Source organism: Gopherus flavomarginatus, chromosome 12, assembly GCF_025201925.1.
Source record: "Gopherus flavomarginatus isolate rGopFla2 chromosome 12, rGopFla2.mat.asm, whole genome shotgun sequence".
NCBI classification, from domain to species: Eukaryota; Metazoa; Chordata; order Testudines; family Testudinidae; genus Gopherus; species Gopherus flavomarginatus.
Genome location: NC_066628.1, coordinates 20,087,100 through 20,114,534, shown reverse-complemented (window position 1 = coordinate 20,114,534; position 27,435 = coordinate 20,087,100). Strand labels below are relative to the sequence as shown.

General features: G+C 41.6%; 1 protein-coding gene and 1 pseudogene across 1 annotated transcript; both read right to left on the bottom strand.

Annotated features, from left to right (window-relative positions):
* Positions 1-3,385: 3,385 nt before the first annotated feature.
* Positions 3,386-4,377, bottom strand: LOC127032572 (olfactory receptor 6F1-like; annotated as a pseudogene).
* Positions 4,378-13,691: 9,314 nt separating this feature from the next.
* LOC127032142 (uncharacterized) lies at positions 13,692-23,603 on the bottom strand. The gene is made up of 2 exons (XM_050919160.1): positions 22,380-23,603; positions 13,692-14,645 (listed from the first exon to the last, which is right to left on the bottom strand). Exons 1-2 carry the CDS (start codon positions 23,370-23,372, stop codon positions 13,692-13,694), a joined length of 1,947 nt encoding a protein of 648 aa, XP_050775117.1. The 5' UTR covers positions 23,373-23,603.
* Between the last annotated feature and the right edge of the window lie 3,832 nt (positions 23,604-27,435).

The window sequence follows — 27,435 nt, the reverse complement described above, 5'->3', positions numbered from 1 at the left end:
CAATACCCAGAGTTTGCTATTTGTTGCAATCTACATTCCCTGGTCTACCTGAATTGCTGACCTCCATCTTGCAAGAGGAAGGTTGATCTTTGGTCTCTGTTGCCACAATCCACTTTCTTACACAACTACAGAGGGACTTAGATGTTGCAGTACTCAGTGTCACAACACCTCACATGCAGGCACCTAGAATATCATTGGGATTCACACAGTCTGAGTCAGGCCCCCAGGCTCCCTATACAATGCAAGGGGAGAGGGAGACAGCCAAGAATGGGATCCACAAAAGCCAGAACGCTAGGCTAAACTTGCCAAGAGGAGGTGCTGTGACCCAGGGATCCATTGGTGTCAAGTGGCAGAGGGCAAAAGGTGTTTACAGGGATCCCCTGGGTCAGGTTTCTATGTAACAATTCACCAAAAGGTGGCATATAAGGTCTCTGCCAAGAGTTAGTAGCTTACTGGTCATCATAATTGCAAAGTGTATGCACAGATGATACTGAAAACTATGCTCTTAAGGTATGTACATTAAGACAGGTCAACATTAGGCGAAAAATAGGTTCTGTTCTGGTGGGGGTAATAAACGCTTCTCTCTCTGGCTGGTCATTGTGTATCTCATAATGTAAGTCCATTTGCTTTACTGAGCCTAATGCTAATGCAGAAGTTGTGAATTCATATAAGAGAAGGGCTGCAGGAAAAAACCAAATCCAGCAAAGGGGATGCCCTGCTTACAAGTACAGACAATGGATTTGAGAGGTATAACTGGGAGTACTGAGGTAAAGCCAGGATCATTCACTGAGGAGACAAGCTGAGTGGCTTGTCTGATGAAAAAGGCATTGCAGCCTACCTGGCTGAGAAACGCAGGTGAGCAATACTATAAGATATGACAGTAACTAATTAAGTAAGTCTAGGTGCTAGAATGTGTACTATACATTTATTTTACATGTAACCATTTGTTTTCAATGTATCCACTTACTAGGACTTGAATCTCTCCTCTGTGTTAAATGAACTTGCGCATGTTTTCATTATAAAATCGCTAATTACTGTGTGTTGAGCGGAGCAGTGATCTGAGGGGAAACTGGTAAGCTGGGGTGTCCTGCTTCTTTGGGAGCAGGCGATCTGTGAATTTGCTGAGTATCCAGTGGATCAGGGGCTGGACACTCCAAGGAGATATTCTGAGGGCTCGGGTTTTGGATAGTGCCAATTACTAACCTGCCGAGGGACCGCGGAGCCTGCATAGGCTGAGAGAGGAGTGCTTGTGTTGCCCAAGGCTGGTGGGACTGGGGATCTGACTCCCGACAAACACAGACAAAGCTTCCTCATTCTAAGGGCAGGTGGTAGAGAGGTGCTTCACAATCCTGGGAAGCATCACAGATACCAAGGACAAGGGGGTGTCTTAAGCCCCCTCCCTTAGCCTAGTGGTTAAGATACTCATCTGTGATGTGGAAAACTACTAGGTCATGTCCCTCCTCTACTTGAGAGGGAGAAGGGATTTAAACACGAGTCACCAAACACTCAGGAGAGTGCTCTAAACACTGGTTGATAGGGTAGTCTGATGTAGCTCTCCTGTATTCTATCCTGGTGATGCTGTTCCATTTTGGATAAATAATTAAGGTGTCATTAGAGTGGGGGACTGGATCCTGGGTCTCCCACATACTGGTAGCGTCTACCAACCACCAGCCTATAGACATTCTTGTGTGTACACATGCCCTCTGGCCCAATGACTCTTTATTCATCCAAAGTGGAACAACTGCACCAGAAGAGACTAAAGGACTCCCACGTCAGAATATCCCTTAACCCAGTGCTTAAAGCATTCACTAGAGAGGTAGGAGACTTCTGTTCAAATCCTTTTTTCTCATCAGGCAAAGGGGAAACTTAAACCAGGGGTCTCCCATACACCAGCCAAGTGCCCTACAGGGAGGGCTACTTCCTCCTCTTTTGTGTGGCATTAGTTATGCTCTGAGCACACCTACCAAATCAGACTCTGCATGTAAGTTAAGTGAAGGAATGCCAATCTTCTCCCCTTTTACGTGTTGCTCTGGGGCTGAGGTATCCGGGCGCAGAGAATGAGACAACAGGACATGTCCTCAGTGGCAAAAACATAGGTGCCTAAGGAACTTCTACTGCACAAACTTAGGTTCTGAGTGAGTTTAAGCACCTAAAAGGGTTTGGCAACAGCTGAGTGCTGGTTCTGTGAATCCCAGTGGAGTCTGATTCTGGGACTTGTGTGCCTGAAGTGACAGTCCGGCACCTAAGGCTCTTTGTGAATCTAGCCCTTGGTTCTTATCTATATCTTTAGCTGCCTAAATACTTTTAAAAATTGCCTTTAAATGGAGTTCATACACAGAAACTTGGAAACTTCAGTAATAAAAATACAGGAGTTTTCCACCTAAGTTCTGTTCTGTGTAAATAGCCAGCCATTTGGAGTAAATAATACAGCTACTGGTTTGATTTTTTTTTCCTTTTATAATGCTGATTCAATGAAATTGCAACATTTTGCAGAAATGTATTGATTTCATCAAAAAATTATATAGGAAATTATCTAAATGTTTTGTGTCAATAATATAACAGAATATAATAATTAATATATTATAGATGTATTTAAATATTACATTATATTATATTATATTATAAAAATTGAAGTGATAAAGTCAATATAAAATATTTCAACAAGATCAAAATTAAGTATGTCAGAAGATTTCATCTCACAAACACAAAATCAAATTTCAAAATATTGGAATTTCCTGTTGGATGGGAATTCTATTTTTAGATAAGCTCTTGTAGATGAGACTATGTTTAGCTGGAGACATATTCAAAAGCCCTAAGACATATTACATTTTACCTTTTGCTTAGAATTTGTTGAAAAAAGGGGAAAAAAAACCCACATTTGTGAAACAATTCAAAATTTCAAAGTATTTTTCATTCCAAAAATAAATTATTTTTTATTTAGTTTTTTGTTTTGTTTTCTTTGCTTTGTATTTTTTTTTGGCAAAACATTTTTAAACAAATATGAAAAATCCAAATATTGATATTTTGAAATTTCTCCTCTTTTCCCTTCTTTTTTCTTTATCCTTTCCTCCCAGCTCCATTTTCACTTCTAAATGCAATACAGTGAATGGTATACAGGGATTTGGTTATTTTCATTTCTTATTTTTTTTCTTTGTGCCATTATGTATTTTTTCAAAAGCTGAGGAGTCACAGATTAAAGAAAGAAAGAAAGAAAGAAAGAAGCTGAACACAAAAATTCAAAATACCAGAATTTCAAAATATTCAGTTTCAACAAAAAGAAAAAAAAGAAAAGGTTGGTTTTGAGAAAAGATTGGTTTTTCTAAAAAAACAGTGCAAATGAAATAATGTTAACAGCTCTAATGATATCTTACTATATACCAAATCAAAGACATCTACACACTTTACATACCAGTGAGTGCCTTTTCCAAGGATTTCTTCACCTCTTTGTTTCTTAGAGTGTAAATGAAAGGGTTTAACAGTGGTGTTACAATTGTGTTTAAAGTGTTGACTATTTTGTTTAGAGCCATGGTGTTCTGTACAGAAGGCTTGATGTACAGGAAAATGCTGGAGCCATACCAGATAATCACAACAGCCAGATGAGCAGAGCAAGTGGAAAAGGCCTTTTGCCGTCCTTGTTCTGACGGAATTCTCACTATTGTGGAAATGATATAAATGTAGGAGATCAGAGTTACTATACAGGTGCCCGGGAGGACAATGAAGGAGGTGATGAAAGCCACCAGCTGAAGGAGATGTGTGTCTGTGCAGGAGAGAACTATCCAAGAATCTAGGTCACAATAGAAATGATTGATGACATTAGGGCCGCAAAAGGACAACCTGGTTATGAGATACGCGGCACACAAATAGCTAGGAAACCACACACCCAACAGCAGAGGGCCAGCCAAGCAGACAAGGTGCTGTTCATGATGGAACTATAGTGCAGTGGGTAGCAAATAGCCAGATAGCGGTCATAGGCCATGACGGATAAGAGGAAACATTCTGTGCAGCCAAAGGATAGAATGAAGTACATCTGTGTGATGCAGCCAGTAAAGGAAATGGTTCTGCTGGTCCCCAGGAAGACTGCAAGTGTCTTGGGAATGCAGGCTGTGGTGTACCATATCTCTAGGAAAGAGAGATTGCAGAGGAAGAAATACATGAGAGTTTGCAGGTGGCAGCATGTTCTCACTAGGATTATGATGGCCATGTTTCCCATGACTGTCAGGATGTACATCATGGAAAACAGCACAAAGAGGAAGGTCTGCAAATATTGACTACCAGGGAAGCCCAAGAGGATGAACTCTTGCGCTCTGGTTTGGTTTGCCATCTGTGTTCAAGACACATATTCCATCTGTTACAAAGCAAGAGATTGTTATAGAGGCAGTTAAATATATTAGATCAGGGGTCTGCAGCCTTTCAGAAGCAGTGTGCCAAGTCTTCATTTATTCATTCTGATTTAAGGTTTCGTGTGCCAGTCATACATGTTAACGTTTTTAGAAAGTCTCTTTCTATAAGTCTATAATATATAACTAAACAATTGTTGTATGTAAATAAAATTTTTAAAATGTTTAAGAAGCTTCATTTAAAATTAAATTAAAATGCAGAGGCCCACGAACCGGTGACCAGGACCTGGACAATGCAAGTGCCACTGAAAACCAGCTTGCGTGCCACCTTCGACACCTGTGCCATAGGCTGCCTATCCCTGTATTAGATATTGCTGACCCTTGAAGGTTTGAGTTCACCATCGTAGTCTGTCAGGATACCTAATACTGATCACCGTCTTTTTGAGTGATGAGCAGACTAGGCTATACTAACTGTGAGGAGAGGCAGGTTTCTTCACCTAACGGGCCCACACTTGTCCTTTAGGCACCTTTGAACTGTATTCTGTCAATAGATGTTCAAACAGTCATTCTCTCTATTCATATACCTTAGGTCTTTGTGGGCAAGCTTCTGATTTACTGTTTTCATCTAACACAACTTTTTGATCAATTCCCTTTTTCACCAATTATATCTCCTTTCAGTTTTTGTCCCTTGATGCTCTCTTTCTGGTGCATCTGTAGCCATTATTTCCCTCTACTTCCCTTCTCTAATAGTGTCAGTTCACATACTCAGGTCTACTTTTTTTGGCTTCTCCTGACCTGAAACCTTTCCTATTTTTCTTCTTTCCTCCTTTCCACTTCCCAGTCCCTGACTTCTAGTCTTCTGTTGTTCTCATATTTTATCACCTCACCTCCTACTCCAAGTTCCACTTCATCCGCCAGCTCAGAATCTAGATTCTTCTCCTCTCACAGCTTGTTTCCATCTGCCCCTTCGGGCGGATTCTGAGCCCCTTCCCAGTTCGAGCTGCCCTCTCACTGGCCATCTCTCTCCCCAGGACAGCATTCTCTGCAGCTGCTTGTGTCAGGGTGAGGGTTACTACACTTACCTAAGATAAATCTGTGTGACCTTATTTATTTGCCTCAGTAAATTACTGCTGCAGTGAGTGTCACGTGTTAAAGAGACATTTTAGTCCCTTCTCACTCACCTTGGTGTAAATCAAGAGTAATTCTACGGAAGTAAATGGGGCTCATTCTCCACTCACTCACACCAGTGCAAATTAGGAATGTGACCTCTGAGGAAAAGCGAGAAGATTCTCCACTTACACACCACAGTGTAAATCCAGAGTAACTCCGTGGGCATCAATGGGGCAATTTCTCCTGCCACTTAGCCTGATGTAAATCAGAAGTTATTTCACTTCAGTGAGTGGATTTACACCACGGTCAGACTGGTATGGAAGGAGCATCAAGCCCAATATGTCCTTCTATTTATGCCAGGGTTTACATCATAAGTAAGAAACAAAACAAAACCAAAAACAGCATGGTGAAATATACTTACTTTGTGTATATCAGTTTAATGATTCCTCACTCCTGAAGGATAGGATTATAGTTCAAAATGATCTGGACAAACTGGAAAAATGGTCTGAACTAAATAGGATGAAATTCAGTAAAGACAAATGCAACATACTCCACTTAGGAAGGAACAATCAGTTGCACATATACAAAATGTCTCATAAATTGAATATTTGAACATTTCATAACCAAAAGATTCTGGAAAACTGTGTCTATTTCTATATTGGTTAGACCATCATCTCCTTCAGAACCTCAGCATCTGCCAGCAGGGATTGCCTTTGGCTGACAAATTTATGGCAAGTGAAAAGGTTTGAGGAGGAAGCTCATTTTATATTCCTCCCCAGTCCCGCCCCTATGGATTTGATCTCAGCAAAATTTTACAGACTTCCTGATAATGTGCTAAGCCACAGGCAGTATTGTGCCTAGGGACCAAGATTCTGGATTCATGTTATTAAATCAAAACCTCACCTTTCACTGGGGGATGGGAGATGGTTGTAGCTCTTGTGGTTGTAACAGAAAGTTGAAAATTGTGACCTGAGTGTAACCAATGCAGGGCTAGATCCATAAAGGGAGTTCAGGTTGCACTTTGGAATTAGGCACCCAGGGTAACCATATATAATGCATAGGGAGAGTTGGGCACCTAAGAGTAAGATTCAGAGAAGCTAAAATGTGGCACGAAGAGCTGTCTCAGCTAACCAAAAGACAATGACAAGGAAAGGAGTGCAGCCTAGATTCTGCCCTTCAAAGGGGATTAGGTGCCTAAATCCAGGTCAGAGGGAGGCACCTATCTCTGCTTGATATTCTCAGCTGGGAAGCCCCTAGTGAAGACAGCAGAGGGAGGCACCTATCTCTGCTTGATATTCTCAGCTGGGAAGCCCCTAGTGAAGACAGGTGCTTACACCAGGTAGGAGGAGGTAGCATGCTGCCCTCCAATATTTAATAGTTCAGTGGTTACAGCACTCATATGCATATGGAAGACCATAGTTTAAATCCCTTCTCCATTTGTCCAGAGCAAGAACCTGAACCCCACTCCCACATGACTGCCCTAACCACTTGGGTTTAGGGCCTTTGGGGATGGGTCTCTTTCCTGTTGCAGCTGTTCTACTTTTTATAAAATATTTAAATATTCAGTGGGCCAGAGAGAGAGAGAGAGTAAGAATGACTCTATAGCCTAGTGATTTGCATACTCACCTGGGAGTTCCAGGTTCAGTTCCTGCTCCAATGAACCTCAGCCTTGCAGATAAACTTAGTCAGACCAGTTTCTCTGTGTTTCATTTTCCTGAGATGCTTCCACATGAATGGGAGCTATTAAGACAAATGACCCTCCATTTTCCCTGTTCTGGGAAATACGTGACACAACCCTGACAGTAGATTGCTAACTCCACATACACTGATGCATTCAATGATAAAGCAATTTCACAGGATCAACAAGAATTCATAAATTGTACATAGACAGATTCCCCAGTTGTTAACCCCAAAGAGTTATTTTCCTGGGTCTCACTGATAACATAGAACACATGTTATAAAAGTTGATCCCTTAGGCTTTATTCCATCATTTTGTGCAGTGTGTTACTAGTGTACTTTTAAATAATGCACTCTCCACAACACAAGGGAAAAACAAACAAAAATATAAACTTTATTTAACCATTTAAGAATAAGAATGGGCCATATACAAATATACAGAAGTAGAAAAGAAGAATCAAAATAGACTTGGAAGAATAACAAGGGAAATTAAGAAACAATGTTCCAAGAAGTACAAATATGAGATATTTAAAGCTATGTAAGAGAGTTTGGGTCAGATTTTTAAAGGTATTTAGGTTCCTAGAGGGATTTTCAAAACCATCTAGTCACCTAACACTCTTGAGTATAGGCAACCAGATGCTTTTGAAAATCCCACTAGGCACCCAAATGCCTTTAAAAATCTGGTCTTTTGGGTTCCAAATCTTCTAGGTCGCTTTTATAAGATCAACCCAAGTATCAAATGAAAAAAAAAAATATGTTCAGCAGTAAATAATGTTCATGTCCAGTCATGCTTTATAATAAGGGTACTGTAATAACATTTTAGTTACATTGTAATTACCACATGCTTATGTTTTCAATATGTATTTTCCAGAAAATCATATACACTGAAGGACAGCTACATAACAGATTTAATTATGAATGCATTTGGCTGTTCTTCATGGTATTTTCAAGGGCATATCTTCAGCTGGTTTGAGCTGGCATAGCTCCATTGGATTTACACCAGCTGAGCATCCAGCTCAAGTGTCCTAACCAAACTGTATTGATGCTGGCTAAAAGTGTTAATGGAATCTGGATGCCAAACTCCTGCAGGCTGCCCTGAAAATCCCAGCCTCTGATTGCTCTCAGTTATGCAGCAAACTTCCTGATTGTATGGTTCAGTGGTACTCACAGATATTGAAAAAACACAAGCACACTGTCATTACAGGGCCATTGCACTGTAACTACAATGTAGCTGCAGTACTCTTACTTTAAAGTTTAATGTATATCCCTGGTTTGTATTTATATAGGGCTGATACTGAAGTAGATTTTTGTACACCCGCTCTGTTCCTGGGAGACACTAGGGCAAATTCTCCGAAGTCAAGGGAGTTACGCCAGATCTGAATTTGGTCCAATGTCCCTATATAACATCAGTACCCAAGCTTGTATCCCAACTTGATAATCACTCCATAGGAAGGATAAGTCTTTAATTTAAACAATCAGATCCTCAAACCATGAACATGGGAATTATACTGCACATTAGACAAAAAGCCACAATAAAAATCATATCCTATGAGGTGATCAGGACCCTCATCCACATTAATTGTTGTGTTTCTATGTCTTGCTATCACTGTAAGTTGAGTTTAGTACCTTGTGAAATCAGTAACTTGAATCATTCTTTTATCCTTGTGAACTATCAAATGATATTCCTGAATTGTTTCAGGTGCTCCGATGGTCCAGTGAAGCACAATCTAGAAATTCCAACGAAAACATCCATATTTGCCAAGCTACCAGCTACCAAAGCTCCCAGTAAAATTTTATTATCGTATCAGGGAAAATGAAGGTGTATCAATTGTATGGAGATCACAGCTAACAAAAATTCCCTCTCTCTCTGTCCCTATACACATCTATCTATCTAATCTAATGTATTGTGCTATCTAGATATTCCAACAATAAATACATCCAGACTGATAAAGTGCATAGTGTCTCACAGAAGTAGAATTCACAGAATAAACTAAATTGGTTGAGAATGATTTCTGGACACAGTCTTCCTTGTACATATCATTTTCATAACCTTTAACATTTTGAAAACAGCCTGCACTAGGCCCAGACAAAGTGATACATATCCACAAAAGCAGCACATTTCGGAGTCACTTCACTATTCTAATATCTGTGAACGTATGGCAACTTTAGAATTTACACTCACAAAACCCAATCGGCTCAAGATTCAATGGATACATGGACACTGATTACGTGAATCTGTGAGTGATCACTTACAATGATCTTTATGTGAATATTAGGTCAATCAGATTGCACAAAATCTTATCCAGTTCCATGTTATTTAATGAAGCGATATTAATTGTACATAACACATCCATATGTTTTAAGTACATCTTGTAGCCCGAATGCTAATCTACTATAAATTGGCAGTTGAAGGTCTGGCCCTATATAGCAGACAAGCCTCAAAAGGTTTGAATGTTGGGTTAAGATAAAATTCTGGACAATACGGGGTGAACTCCTGGCCCCACTGAAATTGAGTTCTGAAGTTGATTTCAATGGGGCTAGGATCTTATGATTTTTACTGTCTGTCTCACAATATTTGTTATATTGCTTAAGGTCTCAACTGCTTGAATCAACATTTCAGCTTTCATATTTTCTTTTAAATAATCATAATCCCTCTTTCTTAGGTAGTTCTTTTCATCCCTAGATCACAAAATACTATATAAAGGTTGTGAGTATCATTATCCCCATTTTATAGATGGGGAAACTGAGGCACAGAGAGATGCCATTACTTGCCCAAAATCACCCACCTAGCCAATAGAAGGACCAGGAATAGAACTGAGGTCTTCTTGTTGCAGTCCAGTCCTTTTCCCACCAGGACACACTCATAATTACAGAGAACAACAAAAACATGAAGTAAATGCACCCTATAGACTCCAAAACCTGACAGCAATTGAAAAGAACCCCACATTTATTATTTAAAGCCAATCTCACGATTTTGGGGGCCCTGATTCATGATTTGTCAATGTTTGGACTTAGCAGTAATGATTTTTTCCCAAAAAAATTTCTCCCAACCTCTGTAGTCTTCCAATATTTCGTTTCTTTCGAGAATCCCAGTGCAATATGGCCCCAGTCAGGTTAAAGGTAGCCTGAGGACACCTGTGGGCCTTCTATTTTTGATATTTGTATTCACAATGAATGAACTCAGAAAGTGCAAATGCATTTAGAAACTTAAAGGAGATGTTCTGTGAAATTTCTCAAACCTCAAGTTTTGGAAAGAAGTTAGGTGTCTTATTTTCTGTCAGCCACTTCCACAAGCACCACCAGATAAATGTCGCCATAGAAGGAGGTGATAATACAAGACAATGAGGAACTCTTAGTAGAAGTGGATAGAGCACAAAACATGTGAATTCAAATCCTGATTAGATCTAGGCTTATTGTAAATTGCGGATTTCCATGACCTTGGAACTTTCAACACAGAAGACACAGGCCTTTAGCAACGGACTTAAAAAATTAACTTCTCAGACTGCGATGAAGTAGAAGACTATTGTAGTAACCACTAGGGGAAGTGCCATCTTGTGCATTAAGCCAGGGTATTACATTTTGACTTGCATCTGATTTTAAAGGTGAATCAAGACTAAGATTCTGGATTCAGTTTTGACATCATCAAAATTTTGCAAGCTATCCTCACGTATCTTCAGTCTAAACTGGCAGAATCCTTGTGAAATCAATATTTACAAAATTTTGCAATGCCAGAAAGAAAGAAAGAAAGAAAGAAAGAAAGAAAGAAAGAAACCTACAAAAATACCCATCTGGGTTTCTATCCAGTCTGGAACTAGACCTGGAACTTTATTCTGAATCCCCTTCAAAATCCACTGGGTTCTTGATTTGAATTTCCTGTGGGTTTATCTTTATCTATGCTTAGGTATGGAAGGATTACAGTTTTATCAGTAAACGTCAGTAAATGCCATTTTCACCATACAGTCAGCTGAACTGCCCACGCCCCCAAAATGGTTCCATCAATTAAAATAGAAATGTACAGATAAGCAAAGTAAGAAAAATGCTGCTTCAGAACGTATTGAAGTTTGATTTAGGAATATACTGTGTATATTTTGACTTGTGATGTTGACAATTTGAGTTTTAATCATTATAAAGTTCTAACTTTTCATAAAATAAGTTGTCATTATGTAATTATTCTCTGACCCACCTTGTTGTCTGACACGCCACAGTAATTTCCTGCAAGTGTGAAAATATAGACAATATTTTAAATGCTTAAAAATAAACATTGATATTCTCTGTCAAGCTTATCAGTATAATCTATATCTGTATCATCTACATAGGCCATGCTTTAATATAAATAAATAACACTGCTCTACAGCCAAAATGCTTCTGAAATAAATGTAGTTCAACTTTACTAATTCTGGGTCACTGAGAACGAAAATGATGCTTAAAATTGTTGATTGGCTCTAGTTTTCAAGATATGCTATTGGGTCAGTATATACGATCCTTGACTTGGGAATGGCGGAGGATAAGTGAGTTATAAAGGGAAGGGATCTCTATTTAAACCAGAAATGACTAAAATACATCTTTGACTGTATCTATAAATAAATCTATGACTGGGTTTGGACAGTACTTGCTTTTTAGGCAAAACAATGAATGATGCAATCTGAAGCTGGTATTGTGTCATACATGATATGAATTGCGTCATGTTATTCCTAGAAGTCATGGATGATGCAATCATAACGAAGCTTACATCACTCTGCTGAACAAATTGCCCTATATCGGATGTAGAAATCATACAGTGTCATGCTCTCTTATTTGTCAGTGTTTGATTTTGCAAAGGGACACATTTCTGTTTAGCCAAAGTGAGCAGAGATGCCTCATACTTGTGTGAACAGTGCAGATAACTTCTGCTATGTTTGTGGTGAAGTGACTTTTGCATCACAAAAGCGCAGTATAACCACTATGGTTAAGAAAGCCTATCACCTTTCATTTGGATGCAAAATTGGAGATCAGGACAAAAGGTGAGCCCCACACATATGCTGCAACACTTGTGCAACAAATCTTGGCCAGTGGTTGAACAGGAAAAGGAAATCTATGCCTTTTGCAGTGCCAATGATTTGGAGAGAGCCAAGAGATCATACCAGCAATTGTTACTTCTGCATGGTGCCTCCAGTTGGGAAAGGTGTGTCAAAGAAAAAAGAGAGGACTGTGCATTATCCAAACATTCCATCAGCTATACGCCCAGTACCCCACGGAAAAGGACTGCCGGTTCCTGATGCACCAGAATCATTCTCATTTGAGTCAGACGAGGAAGGGGAAGAGGATGAAACTTCTGGTCCTGAAACATCAATGTCACAGGACCCACATTTTCTCCCATCCTCCTCCTCTGAACCACACCTCATAACATAAGGTGAAGAGAATGACCTTTTCAGGGATTTGAAACTACCCAAGAGTAAGGCAGAGCTGTTGGGCTCCAGACTACAGCAGCGGAATCTCCCGGCAGGCTATCAGGGCAAATGGAGCCCATCAATGCTTTCAGACTATTGCTGGACAGTGACAAGAGATGCTCCATTTAATGAATACAAGAGACAAGCCAAGAAGCGCCGAGTAGACACTGAATAGGACTAAACTATGTACATAGTAGTTTTTTGCCTTTTGTTTCATAATAAATTTTATTTATATAACCCTTTTGCTGATTTTTAAAGTGTTTCATAAACAGGCCAGGTGAAATATTATCATGTAAAGCAATCATAAACACATGAAAAGACCTAGGTTTACAATTTATGATTAAAACTCTACTATCTACACAATAGACGTAGACATAAAATGTAAAAACTTAAATATCTTAGAAACAGTAGCCAATCAGTTGTTTTAATTGTCATATTTGAATTCAGCACATCAAAATACATAGTAAATATCACATTTTATCTCTGAAGCAGACGACTTCTCAGAAATTGTAGACCAGTGTTATTTAATGACTCTAGACACTAGATTCAAAAAGCTAAAGCTTTATAACTGCTAAACCACAAATTGTCAACATCACATGCACAAATACACAAAATAAATAGCCTTAAATCAAACTAATAAAGTTCTCAAGCAACATTTTTCTTTCATTGCCTGCCTGTAGATTTCCATGATTTTTGATGGAAATATTTTTTCATCGGTTTGTGTGTGTACAGAGAAATCAATGTTTACTGATATTTACCAATTAAAATCTAATACTTCCAAGCCTATTTCTATAACCCTTGTTAAGTATAGTACAAAGCAGGTACACTGGGTAAATGACATGTGAATGGTGTGTTATTTTAATGGGTGAAATCCTAGTCCAATAGTATCCACGGGAGTTTTACCATTCTTTTCGGCAGGGTCAGGATATCACCCAATGATTTTGACCCTAGAGAAATCTTGATTATCTCACTTTATTGGGCTTAGCAACTTCATTCTTCTTTGGACAAGTCATCAGTAGCTATTCTGAAGAAATGACCATACAAAACCAAAAAGAAAATTTTGTTTCCCTCATTCAGTAAATCTTCTCAGTTTATTGCCTTTTCACTGACAACTAAAACAATGACCTTGCATTCTCTAAATTCATGGGAAATCCATAAATTTACTGACTGCTTTTCTTAGAGCCTTTTTAACCTCTTTGTTTCTCAGGCTGTAGATGAATGGATTGACCAGAGGAGTCAGGACTGTGTAGAAGACAGAGAACACTTTGTTCAGGTCTCTCAGTATCTTAATTTTGGGTAGGAGATAAACAGTGATCAGAGTCCCATAAAAAGTTGTAACCACAATGAGGTGAGAGGAGCAGGTGGAAAAGGCCTTTTGCCTCTCAGTGGTGGAAGGGATTCTCAGGAGGGAGCTGATGATACAAACATAGGATGTTACAGTTAGTAAAAATGGTGGCAGCGAACATACAGCTGACAGAACAAAACTCAAAAATTCTATTAGGCGAGTGTCACTGCAGGAGAGTTTTACCATTGGGGTGAAATCACAAAAGAAATGATCAATCTTACCAGGCCCACAGAAGGGCAGTTGTGACATCAAAGATGTTGTCATGGTAATAGCCAAAAAGCCAATTATCCAAGACCCAGACAGCAGCAGGACACAGAATCTGCCATTCATAAGGGCTCCATAGTGCAGCGGTTTGCATATTGCTAAATACCGATCATAAGACATCACGGATAAAAGAAAACCCTCTGTAGTAACTAGGACTCCAAAAATATAAAATTGTACAATACAGCCTCTGAATGAGATGGTTCTGTCCCCCGTCAGGAGACTGACCAGCATCCTGGGAAGGATAGTTGAGGTGTAGCAAGTTTCCAGGCAGGACAAGTTCCCCAGGAAGAAGTACATAGGGGTGTGAAGGTGCTGATCAGTTACAACAAGTATAATGATGAGTATGTTTCCTACCATGGTCACAGTGTAGATCACTGAAAACAGAAGGATTAGAAGAACTTGCAGTTCAGGGAGATTCCCAAAGCCTAGGAGAATGAATTCCATATCTGTTTTATTGCTCCAGTCTGCATTGACCATGGGTAGTATCTACAGAAAATCCAACATACCCTGGAAGAGAACATGAAAAATATATTTAAAGATTAATGTATAGTCAGTAAATAACGCCATAAGGTTGGGGTTTTTTTGTTTGTTTGTTTTTGTTTTTCTAATGGTTTCTCCTAATGGTTACTAGCTGAATGGTTGTGTGGGGAATGCAACCCAAGATGTAGATTGACAGACAACTCATTTTCTGTAATAGATTATTGCTCTTCTCGAACAGCAGCTTAAAGAAACTGTTATTCTATGTGGACACTGAACTTACAACACAAAATATCAGGCTAGATATACATATGCTGTAGCAATACAGGTTATATCAGTGTTAAGAACTGCATGGAAAGTGCTGGGAGCCAGTTGCAATGCACAACTGCAATCTTTTATTTTATTTTTGTGTTTGCTTTTAAAAATCAGTCAACTTCATGGATCTGCAGAATTCAAGGATGCTTTGTTTGTTCCCCCACCATGCAGCACTGGTCTGCAGAACACAAGCCACAAGCCACAAGCAGCAAACCATGATTTTAAAGGACCGAGGATTTACGTGGACAACTGGAACTTCCAGAGTTATGCTATTGAGAATTCAAACACAAACCAAAGATAGAATAAAAGGTTTGGAAGGGAAATAAATCCCCCTGCCTTAGAGTATAAGCCAATTAAATGGGTGGGTTGGGAGAAAGCTGCTCTGTGCACCTACCTCTTAAGCAGCTTGTGCATGTCACTCTTGGAGATAGGCCACTGCACTGGGTGGATCTATGATCTGATCTGATACAGCCATTCCTATGATTCCATAATAAACAATTCAGGCTGAGATCTCCAAACCTGCCTAGAGGAGTGGGGTGCCCAGTAAAGAGTCTATGAAAATCACAGCCTATACAGCTAAAAAAATTGTTAGCAGCTATCTATCACTAATATAGATAGATATCATTCATCTGACGAAAAGGATACTCACCCACGAAAGCTTGTGCTCCAATACTTCTGTTAGTCTATAAGGAGCCACAGGGCTCTTTGCCTCCTTTTATCTATCACTAAGTTTCTCAACAACTCAGTGAGGCAGATCGTCTCCTGAAAGGTAAAATACAGCAGTGAGCAGAGAGGATGGACATTATCAGCAGCCCACTCTTGTCCATCTGCATTTCTGATTTAACTGAAAAGAGTAATAAAGGTTTTTTTCACTTTTGAAATGGGTCTATTTCGAGCTGGAATTGTTTGATATGACCCCTTTGTTAAACATTTCTGGGGCTGAGACGCAGGTTCTACAATCAATCTTCTAATACCACCTCTCCATGTGTATGATTTCCTTCAATAAGAAGATTATAGTCTGGATGCCCTAGTTCTACTGTTCTGTTTGGTGTATGTTCTGCCTTGTATAAAAGCAACTGTCTCTGTTGTCTCATTATTTATCCTTCATGCAAGAAGGTGAAGTCTCCCAGGATATTTCTGCAGATGGAGTTTTAAATCAATTTATAGGAAAACTAGGACATTGTTAAGAATGTCAAACTCTTAACCTCAAAGGGGATGAGTTGGAGGGTGTAGAACTAACCTCAAAGAAAAACTCTTCTCCATTTTCTTTCTTTATCACTTATATTAAATGCCCCAAAACTTTGTTATAGCCGAGTTAAGGTTGCCCAGAGGTGCCTCGTACCCTTCCAGAATGGGAAAAGTCATTAAACTGAAACCTCTTAATACCAAGAAATGAAGAGTTAAGGTACACACTATTGCCACAACACAACTTTAATTCTGAATCCTGGAGTTGGTAATAACCATAGCGTATGAGTCAGTAATGGGAGTGCCTGCAAAGGTTAAACTACCAACGGAAATGGTGGATTTTCTAGCTCTTGAGCTAGGGGCTGTAAATAAAAGGCATCTCTCCTTCCCTACCGATACCACCCAGCCAGGACAGGAGCAGAGGAGGGGAAGGGAAAGGTGTGGTGGCTTCAAACCAGATAGGTGAATGTGGAGCTGACAGTGTCACAGCTCAACAGTCACCTCCCTCCCGTAGATCCACTGGGGAGGCAGATTAGCACTGTATATTGCTAACTCTGTTGCAAGCATCCCAGGGCATTTTGGGGAGGGTCAAAGGTGTGAGTGTGGAATGGATGGTTCCTTGCAGGGTACGAGAGGCCAAGAGGGAGAAGGAGGAAGAGAGCAGAGAATGGGCTAACTCCACGCTCCTGCTAGGCCTGAAGATAAGATGCTGGCTCCAGTCAGCTCAAGGCCACAGCACACATCTGACTCTCGGCTGCCTGCCAGGAAAGAGGGGAGGCTGGATCCCCCACCCCCCCGACCAACCGTAAGAAAGAAGGATTCAGCAGGACAGACCTGTGGAGGCAGCCCAAAATGAACGAGACAGTGAAGGCCAACATAGGGGAAAACAAAGTCCTGCCGGTGTGTTTTGGAAAAGTTGAGGAGACCACAGAAAATTGGTTTGGACTGGTACAAAGAGCACCAGGAACAGAGGTCATGAAACGAAACACCTCTAAAGGAACCCTGGACTTAAAAACCTCTTAAAAGAAGGAGCAATTTAGAGATCAACAGGGGATCTCGGATGACCTGGGCCCAGGACAGAACTTCCATCCACCCCTCCCCCTCTTCTTCTTGGCCAGCCTTGGGTAGAGTATGAAAGTGAGTTAGAGCTTGGGGCACTAACACTTTCTTCCTTCCTCTGAGTGCCGTGGGGAGTACCCATCACTTTCCACTGTTATTTTATTATTTTATTAATAAAGCTTTAAAATTTAGTCCTTGGTGTGCTCCTTCATCTCCTCCCTGAAAGATCCTGTGGCCTCAGCCTGATTACCTGATGCCCCAGGAAGATTGGTAACAGAAATCTGCCACAAAGGTCCCCACCTCCTTAGATCCCATCCCCCTTCCATCCACTCCCATGTCCCCCTTCCAATGTTTCTTCCCTCCCCCTGGCCCTACACATCCTCGCTTGGACATTTCCTCAACTCTCAATCCTTTCCATCCCCGTTTATCAGTGATCCATAGAGTTTAAGGCCAAAAAGGAGCATTAAGTTCCCTTATCTGACTCCTGCGTAGCACAGGCCATTAAGTTTTATCCAGTTACCCATGTTTTGAACCCAATCACTTGTGTCTGGCAAAAGCATCTTCCAGAACAGCAGCCAGGCTGGGTCTGACGAAATCAAGAGAAAGAGAATCCCCCTTCGCCCTTGGAATTTTGTTCTAATGGTTACTTACCCCCACTGTTAAAACATGGGAGCCTTATTTCTAATCTGAATTTGTCTGTCTTCAGCTTTCAGTTATTGATTCTTGTTCTGCTTTTCTCTGCTGTCTTTACTGATACTGCATAGTGTTATTTTTTTAATCATTGGCCATTGGCCATTATCGTTGAAAATTCATGGTCATCGGAGGAGGTCCTGGATGTTTGGAAAAAGGCATATATAGTGCCTATCTTTAAAAAAGGGAAGAAGGAGAACCCAGGGAACTACAGACTTGTCAGCCTCACTTCAGTCCCTGGCAAAATCATGGAGTAGATCCTCAAGGACTCCGTTTTGAAACACTTGGAGGAGAGGAAGGTGATCAGGAACAGTCAACATGGATTCAGCAAGGGCAAGTCATGCCTGACCAACCTGATTGTCTTCTATGATGAGATGACTGGCTCTGTGGATATGGGGAAATTGGTGGACGTCATATAACTTGACTTTAGCAAAGCTTTTGATACAATCTCCCAAAGTATTCTTGCCATCAAGTTTAAAAAGTGTGGATTGGATATATGGACTATAAGGTGGATAGAAAGCTGGCTAGATTGTCGGGCTCAACAAGTAGTGATCAATGGCTCCATGTCTAGTTGGCAGCTGGTATCAAGCAGGGTGCCCCAGGGATCAGTCCTGGGGCCGGTTTTGTTCAACATCTTTATCAATTTTCTGAATGATAGGATGAATTGCATGCTCAAAAATTTAGAAGATGACACTAAGCTGGAGGGAGAGGTAGATACGCTGGAGGGTAGGGATAGGGTTCAGAGTGACCTAGATAAATTGGAGGATTAGGTCATAAGAAATCAGATGAGGTTCAACAAGGACAAGTGCAGAGTCCTGCACTTAGGAAGGAAGAATCCCATGCACCACTACAGGCTAGGGATCAACTGGCTAAGCAGCAGTGCTGCAGAAATGAACCTGGAGATTACAGTGGACAAGAAGCTGGATATGAGTCAGCAGTGTGCCCTTGTTGCCAAGAAGGCCAATGGCATATTGGGCTACATTAGTAGGAGCATTGCCAGCAGACTGAGGGAAGTGATTATTCCCCTCTATTCGGCACTGATGAGGCCACATCTGGAGTATTACGTCCAATTTCAGTCCCTCCACTGCAGAAGGGATGTGGACAAATTGGAGACAGTCCAGCGGAAGGTAACAAAAATGATTAAGGGGCTCGGGCGCATGACTTACTAGGATAGGTTGAGGGAACTGGGTTCTTTAGTCTGCAGAAGAGACAAGTGAGGCGGGATTTGATAGCAGCCTTCAACTACCTGAAGGGGGGTTCAAAAGAGGATAGAGCTTGGCTGTTCTAAGTAGTGGCACATGACAAAACAAGAAGCAATGGTCTCAAGTTGCAGTGGGGGAGGTCTAGTGCCAGCTGCTAGCTGGAGGCAGGACCTACCATTCATAAGGACCACATATGGCTATTAAGAAAAATCATTTCACTAGGAGGGTGGTGAAGCACTGGAATGGATTATCTAGGGAGGTGGTGGAATATCCATCCGCAGAGTCTTTTAAGGCTTGGCTAGACAAAGCTTTGGCTGGGATGATTTAGTTGGTGTTGGTTCTGCTTTGAGCAGGGGATTGTATTAGATGACCTCCTGAGGTCTCTTCTAATCCTAGTATTCTATGATCTGAATGGTATTAAATCAAACACCTTGCACAAGTCTAAGTAGATCACATCTATTTAGTTACCTTTACCAACCAAAACTTGTAATCTCATCAAAGAATGAAATCAGATTAGTTTGACAAGATCTGTTTTCCATAAAACCAGGTTGACTGGCATTAATTATATTCCTATCCTTTCATTCTTTATCATTTGAACCCTGTACAAGCTTTTCCAGTATTTTGCCTGGGATTGATGTCCTATAGTTATTCAAGCACTCTGCTCGCCTTTTTTGAATATTGGCACAACATTATCTCCCTCATTCCTCTCCCTCCCCTTGCCTGACTTTCTCTAGACAGACTTTCTATGAACTTGTATTGTCCAGAAGGAGAGAGATGGTCAGTCCAAGACACACATTTCTGGGGACAAGTTTGGGACTGGGAGCTTGCTGGTGTTCCCCTGTATGTAGTTCATGGGAGGCTGGTTGTAACACTCATGCAATGTAGCTGGGAGTGATTTACATGCTGGTGGCTGCATGTGAGCAGGCCAGGAGTGGTTGTTGTCACAGTGAAGCAATGTAAAAGGCACCTCAAGCTGGAGAATTGAGGGGACACAGCTGTTCATCTGTTCAAACTGTACCCTGGGGAATGTCACAGCATCCTGGAGCTGAGACTTAATTAACAAGATACTCTCATGTCTAATAAAGTATTGCTTACCAGTTCTTTACAGCCAGGCTGGCTATGACCCCTACTCCTTATGACAAAGCACATTGCCAGCTTGCCCCTTTGCTAAAGGATAAAATCTTGTCCCTTCTCCTCTTTTTTTTATGCAGTTACAGACTGTTGTCTCTGCCCCTAAAAGGTCCCCTCTTCAGAGACTTTTCCTGAGGTTCCTTTTTCTTTGTAAATCCTCAGGCCTGCATCTGACCCAGACAGTAAACGTAGGCTTTCTTCCCGGATGTTCATTGTTCTGTGTGCTGATTGAGTTAGCCCTGAGCCTTGCCTTGACTCAGGTGACAAACTCTCCTTTAACAGTTTTGGAACCTAATATTTTACATATCTCTTAAACTGTTGCCTGTACAAACATCTTCCAATAATTATGATGATCAGTGAGCTACTTGCTCCTGGTAGAGACCTCACATGCCACCCTTTGGTGAACTATTATGCATGTAAGTGGCTTAGAGGATCCCTGTAAAAGTCTATGGATCCCCTGAGCCCTCTGCCAGTTCACACCACGAGGTCTCTGGATCACAACAGCTTCTTCAATGTAACCCAAAAGGGACAGTGGGTGCTGTGCACTAGCTGAGATAAATCCTGAGTGACTGAGATAAGTTTGGGGCTGATCCATGCTGTAGTGTGAGCCCCAGTTGTGTGAAAGAAAGATCCTTAGAAGAACAACTTGATTTTGCAAATGCTGTTGCTTGAGAAGGTTTGGGGGGGGTTGAAACTCAGGAATCTCTGGTTCAGTTTTGGAACACTAATGTTATGTAACTGCCCCACGAGGCAGGGAAAATTTTTAAGCACTTAGAATGATCCACCGAGAAAGTGAAGCTCAACCCTAATCATAGCTAGACTTGGCAGAATTCATTTTTTTAAAACATAATTTGATGGATAATATTGATGTTCATTTTTAAGCATTAATTTCTATTTTTTATTTTCACAGTGGTGCAAAATTATGGGCTGTCAGACAATGGAGTGGTCAGACGATAATTGTTTAATGGCAGCAGACATTTAGATTTACAAATTAAATTTCATAACCATTAAAACACAAATTGTCAACTGACATGTCAATGTATACAAAGTAAATATCCTTAAATCAAACTCCAGTAAGTTCTCAAGTAACATTTTTCTTACTTTGCCTGTCTGCACATTTTGGTTATATTTTTGGAAATATTTTTTTCTTGGTTTGTGCATGTATGGGGAAATTGATGCTTATCAACATTGACTGATAAAAATCTAATCCTTCCAAGCCTAATTATAGCAGAGCTAGCAGTCTGCATTTTCTGCTAACATAGTGACGCTAACGGGGCGACAATGAATTGCTGATACAGAATCTGATGCAGTTCTTGGGAAATAAGATGTATCTGCCAGGTGCTGTCACAGACCAGGCTGTGTTCACCCACAATCATGCTCACCTTGGACTTGACATTACAGGATGCTGAGTGCCCTCAATTCCCACTGGCTTCACTGAGAGCTGTGGGTGCTCAGCATTTCACAGGAAATGCCCAGCGCACTGTAGGAATGGACACCATGTGCTTTCCCTGCTGTATAATTGACAGATCAGATTTCAGAGCTATGAAGTTTGGAAATTTGCAAAACAAGGGTACCCTGGGCAGTAAGGGATCAAATCAGCCATTCACACAAGTATGGCAAGAAACTCCATTGTACAGATAAGGAAACAGGTTCAGTGAGGTGAAGTCAGCTTCCTTGGATCCCAGTGACAAAACAGGGAATAGAAGCCAGGTCTCTCTGTGCCATTATCACAGTAACAGCCTTTCTTCAATACTGTCCCACCTCAGTGCTCAAGTTCTTACAGAGCTATTGAGTCCTGGGCCTCCTCTCCCATTACCTTGGCTTATTGAAGGAGATGGATAAAAAGAAATATTGAGCATCTGATGCAATCCATGGTAAAGGGGCCCAGTATAAAACACAATGTGTGCTCATGTAATTACAGGCAGTATCATAATGGAAGCACAAGATGGCATCTCTCTGCCTTGGTACCTCATTGACGAGGTGTTTTAAAGCAATCCACAACAGCAGTGATAAATATCAGACTAATCAAACCACAACGACCAGGATCCCTATGCCCAAACAGCACATATATCAGCTCCAATACTGAGCGTGAGCTACAATGGCCACTGACCTCACCTAAAAAGCCTGATGGCCAGTGAGAGAGGTTACTCAGACACATTACAGTAAACCAGCTCATTCTCGTTTCACATGCACTGAACAAACTATGATAAGAAGGTTTGAATCCTTTTGACAGTAGAGAATTTAGGGCCTCTTTGACCTCTCTGTTCCTCAGGCTGTATATGAGGGGGTTGACCATGGGAGTCATGACTGTGTAGAAGACAGAGACCACTTTGTTCAGGTCTCTCAGTGTATCAGTTTTCGGTAGCATGTAGACAATCATTATGGTCCCATAGAAAATTGACACCACGATGAGGTGAGAGGAGCAGGTGGAAAAGGCTTTTCTCTTCCCAGAGGTGGAAGGGATTCGCAGGATGGTGGTGATGATACAGACGTATGTTGCCAGGGTTAATAGATATGGTGGGAGAGTGCATATAGCAGCTAGTATGGTAGTGATAAACTCCATCATATGTGTGTCACTGCAGGATAGTTTTATTACTGGGATGAAGTCACAGAAGAAATGATCAATTTCATTGGGGCCGCAGAAAGTTAATTGTTGCATTAAAAATATTGTTATGTCTATAGCCAGAGAACAACTAATCCAAGTGCCAACTGCTAGCTTGAGGCAGAACCTGCCATTCATAAGGACTGCATAGTGCAGTGGTTTGTATATTGCTAAATACCAATCATAAGACATCACTGCCAGGAGATAGCACTCTGCAGCTGCCAGGAAACCAAAGAAATAATATTGTGTGAGGCAGCCACTAACAGAAATGGTTCTGTCCCCAGTCAGGAGACTGGCCAGCATCCTGGGCAGGATGGTGGAGGTGTAGCAGGTCTCCAAGCAGGACAAGTTCCCCAGGAAGAAGTACATGGGGGTGTGAAGTTGCTGATCAGTCACAATAAGCACAACAATGAGGATGTTCCCAGCCACCGTCACAATGTAGATGGCAAGAAATAGCAAGAAGAGAAGAATTTGCAGCTCAGGGAGATTCCCAAATCCTAGCAGGATGAAATCTGTGAGAACTGTTTGATTTCCCTGCTCTAGGTTTGCCATGAAGTGCAACTATGGGAAAGAAAACACAATTTACAATAGAATCTGAAGATGATACATTTTTATCAAGCAGCAGCATCAATTTAGTTCCATAAATATTCCATAAGGCCCCTCATCCTGTTGGTTCAGTGAAGAACCAAGACTCTGGCAGCAAATTTTCTAGTACCACAACTTCTACTTGGATCTTTGAGTTTCCATCATCACTCTAATTGTTTCAGTGACCCAGGCAAAAGATCCAGGGTCATCCGATAGAAAACTGCATCGGCATGGTTGAATGGATAAGATGACATTTGCTTCCCTTTCCTGAATGATCTATTTTTAGTGACGCTGAGTATGAAAGATTTGTTTACTTTAAGACTGGCATAGAAGATGATGGAACCTGTGATGTGACCACTTCTCTCAGTGTTTCAGAGAGCAGGATCCTGGTTCTGCCATCTGTCTCCTATCTACACCCCTTTGATGTGTTTTAGTTGTCTCAAGGTATGTCTACTCTGCACATTATTGGCAGCAGCGTGTAAGGTATGTGTAGCTACACATCACAGTGAAAAGCAATAATGAGACCTGCATGCTCCTGGCTGAACACCCTAGGTGTGCTGAGAACCTTGGTTTGCTTTGCCTTGTATCTCTCACCAGAAAATGAACGTCTCTCCTAAGCTATTATTTATCCTGCAAACGCAGCAGGTGAATTCTCCCTTGAGACGTCTGCTAACGAGCATTTTAAATTACCGGAAGGAAAAGTTATTCGCATGTTTTGGTTATTTGTTGCGGGTAGACAGTATGTTAATAGAATTATACTTCTTCTGGCCACAGAGGGGATGGAACAGAGAAGGAAAAGCTTCAAAACTAAAAATACTTTGTTGTTTTTGAAGCCCTAGACATGGACCAGGGCCCCATTGTGCTAGGTGCTATACAAACACAGAACAAAAAGATGGTTCCTACCCTAGGCCTCTCTCACTTTGGCCTGTTAAAGCTTTGTATGAAATAGTTAAAAATCCATCGGGCCCAAAGAGAGAGACAGATTTACACTTGTTCTATAATGGGGCACTCATGTAGGAATTGAGGCTCCCGAAGTTCCAGTCCTCTAACTGCAGTGAATATTTAGTTATTTCATACTCCTCTGTGTCCTAGAGCTGTCCTGTGCCCTAGTGCCTGAGTGCTCTGCAAAGGCAGAGTGTGAGTATGTGGGTTACAGCAGATTGGGTCATTGCTCAAGAAGAGCAGAGTTATGGTTGTGTCCACAAGCACTTTTACTTTGTACATCCTGGTTAGGATGAAGAAGGTCCAGGGTCCCAGAAAATGGTGGGGATGGGAGCCGATGTTGGTGAAACTTGGACCTTCCCCTTCTCTTGTCTTTTAGTCAGCCAGCATGGTGATGACCAACTTTTCTCTCAAAGTCTCTTTTTTTGAGAACCCCAAATGGGAGTGATAGGTGGAATAGCCCATCCCCTCATTTTCTTGTCCATCAATTAGCTCTAATTTATGATACATCAGTTTTGGTTCATTGACTTCATGTATCACGCTGTTCTCATTTACCAGGCATGACGATCAAACCATCCTTGAGTTATACCAGGGGACCTTCTTGTTTGGACTAATTCAGACTTTTGCCTCTTCTGTGCACCTTTTCCCATCAACGTTTATTGTTCTAGGTTATTGTGATTCTCTGTGAACTTTCATGCACTTCTGGCAGTTGAGCTCACAATGAGGATAAGTTCGTAAGGCCCAATGTTCACAGACCCTTTGTGAATCCAGCCTTGGTGGGATTTCTGAAAGCACTGAAGTGCCCAACGCCCTTTAAAATCAGTGAGTTTTAGGAGCCTTGGTGCTTTAGGAAAACCCAGTAGGCACCTAAATACCTTTAACAATCTGTCTCTCAGTGCTCTTGAGATAACTTAAAAACCCACCTGCATCACTAAAGTGCAGTTCAGTATAACTCACCACTAGCGAACCTGAAAGTTCCAATAACTCTCCTCTTCCATCTCTTTTAGATACAAATCCTTGGTGTCAATTCGCTGAATACAATATCCTGGCAATAATGGGCATAATGAATGGAGCTACCCCACACACCACACTAGCAAATCATATACACCTTTAGCTGCAGTGACCTCAGTGGGAATCCTCCAGCGTTTAAAGGTAAGCGTATGCTTAAATGCTTTGCTGCATTGGAGCTGGAGTGGTCAGTGCTAGGCAGGGTTCAGTCTGCTCACATTGATCGTGAGGATTCCCCACCATGGCTAGGTCACTGGCACCAGCACTTTGGACCAAACTGTGCAGGTTGTAAGTCCAGAACGGAACTTGACGGGCGGATCTGGGACAAGTGCTCTGTGAGGGAGACACAAGTACGTACAGCAGAACTGATGCCTAAAATCATTGTGGTCATGTCCTCCCATGACGGTCATGGCATACACACAGAGAAGTGTGTATGCCACTCAGGGCCGGCATTTCCACTAGGCGATCCCACGCTGTTGCCTAGGGCAGCAGGATTTGCAGAGTGCCATTTTGCTGCCCTCAGTGGAAATTCGGCGGCGGGGGGTCCTTCCGCTCCGGGTCTTCAGCCGAAATTCAGCGGTGAGTCCTTCACTCACTCTGGGACCCACCACCAAAGTGCCTGAAAGACACAGAGTGGAAGGACCCCTCCCATAGCTGAATGCTCAGAGGAGGAGCGCTGTCACCTAGGGTGGCAAAAACCCTGGCACCGCTTCTGATGCCACTACATACACACTTCTGTCCTTCCCTGTCACAGGGTTTCCTTATTCCACAAAAGGGCTCACTACATACAGAGAGTCAGACTCATAATTATCTCACATCAAAAGTAACAAGGTTTGAAAATCCCTGTGTTTAGCCTCCATGGCAGGAATGGTATTATTGCCAGGGCCGGCTTTAGGCCTATTCCTCCAATTCCCCCAAATCAGGCCCTACACCTAAGAGGGCCCCCGCACCCAGCCAGAGTGCTGCAAGCCCCGCAGCCCTACTGCCCTGACTGGAGCTCCGGCCAGAGTGCAGCAGCCCTGTGTCCCCAGTCGGAGAGCGGCAAGACCTGGATCTTCACACACTTTGGCTTAAACATTTAATTCTGAATTTATTGACTCCTAACCACTTAATATTTTTTTTTACTGAATTCATAGGTTGAATATTTATTACTGTCCATTTGTCATTCCCTGTGATCTGCTGCCATCTAGAGATCATTAGAAAGGAAACATAAAACTTTGGCCTTATTTAACCTTGGCTTCCGCATAGAGCCCATTATACACCATGACCACACCTTTACCGGACTTCACCCTCTGTTACCCCTAGTGCCCTTTCCCATCCCTCCCCCTCGGCTGCCCCAAATGCAGGGTTCAGCACTGGCAGCCCACGGGACATTCTTGCATGTGCAGCCGGAGCTGAAGCTGGTACCATGGTTTCCTCATTTCTATTTTTAGTTAGCTAGCTAGGGTACAGCTACAGCAGCTATGTTTACAGGAGCTGCCATTCACCCCTCCCTAGCTGACAGTAGATGCCCCCCAAGTGTCTATCTGTGAATTATTCACTCTGGCCTCTCTTTCCGTCAGTCAGCCACTTTTGACTTGGCCAATCAGCGTAGATTATCAGCATTCCATTGAAATGCAAAAGACAGTTTGCTTGGATCATCCGCGTTCTTTTCAAAGCCATGAATGTGCTGATGTATTTTCACATGGACTCACTTACGCTAGGTCTCCACACAGATTTTGCACCAGTATAACTATTCTGGTTAATGGTGTGACACTGTTATAGAAATCATTATTCCAGTGCAAGCTCCAGTACGGACACAGTTAGCCAATATAGAAGTCCCTTATACCGCTATAGCTTATTCCCCTTCCTGTATGGGAATGAACTATACTGATATGAGCATCTTTACATCACTATAATTGCATCCAGCCGGAGTAGATGAATGGCTGCCTCACGGCACCCCCTGGAGGCCTCAGGGCAGCCCAGAGCACAGCTCCTCACCTCAGTTTCTCTTCTTCATCCCCCAAAATAAACGCCATCTGTTGTTTTTTTCCATTGCAGTCACAATTCTCCCCATTAGGTTTCATTTAATAACTTAAAG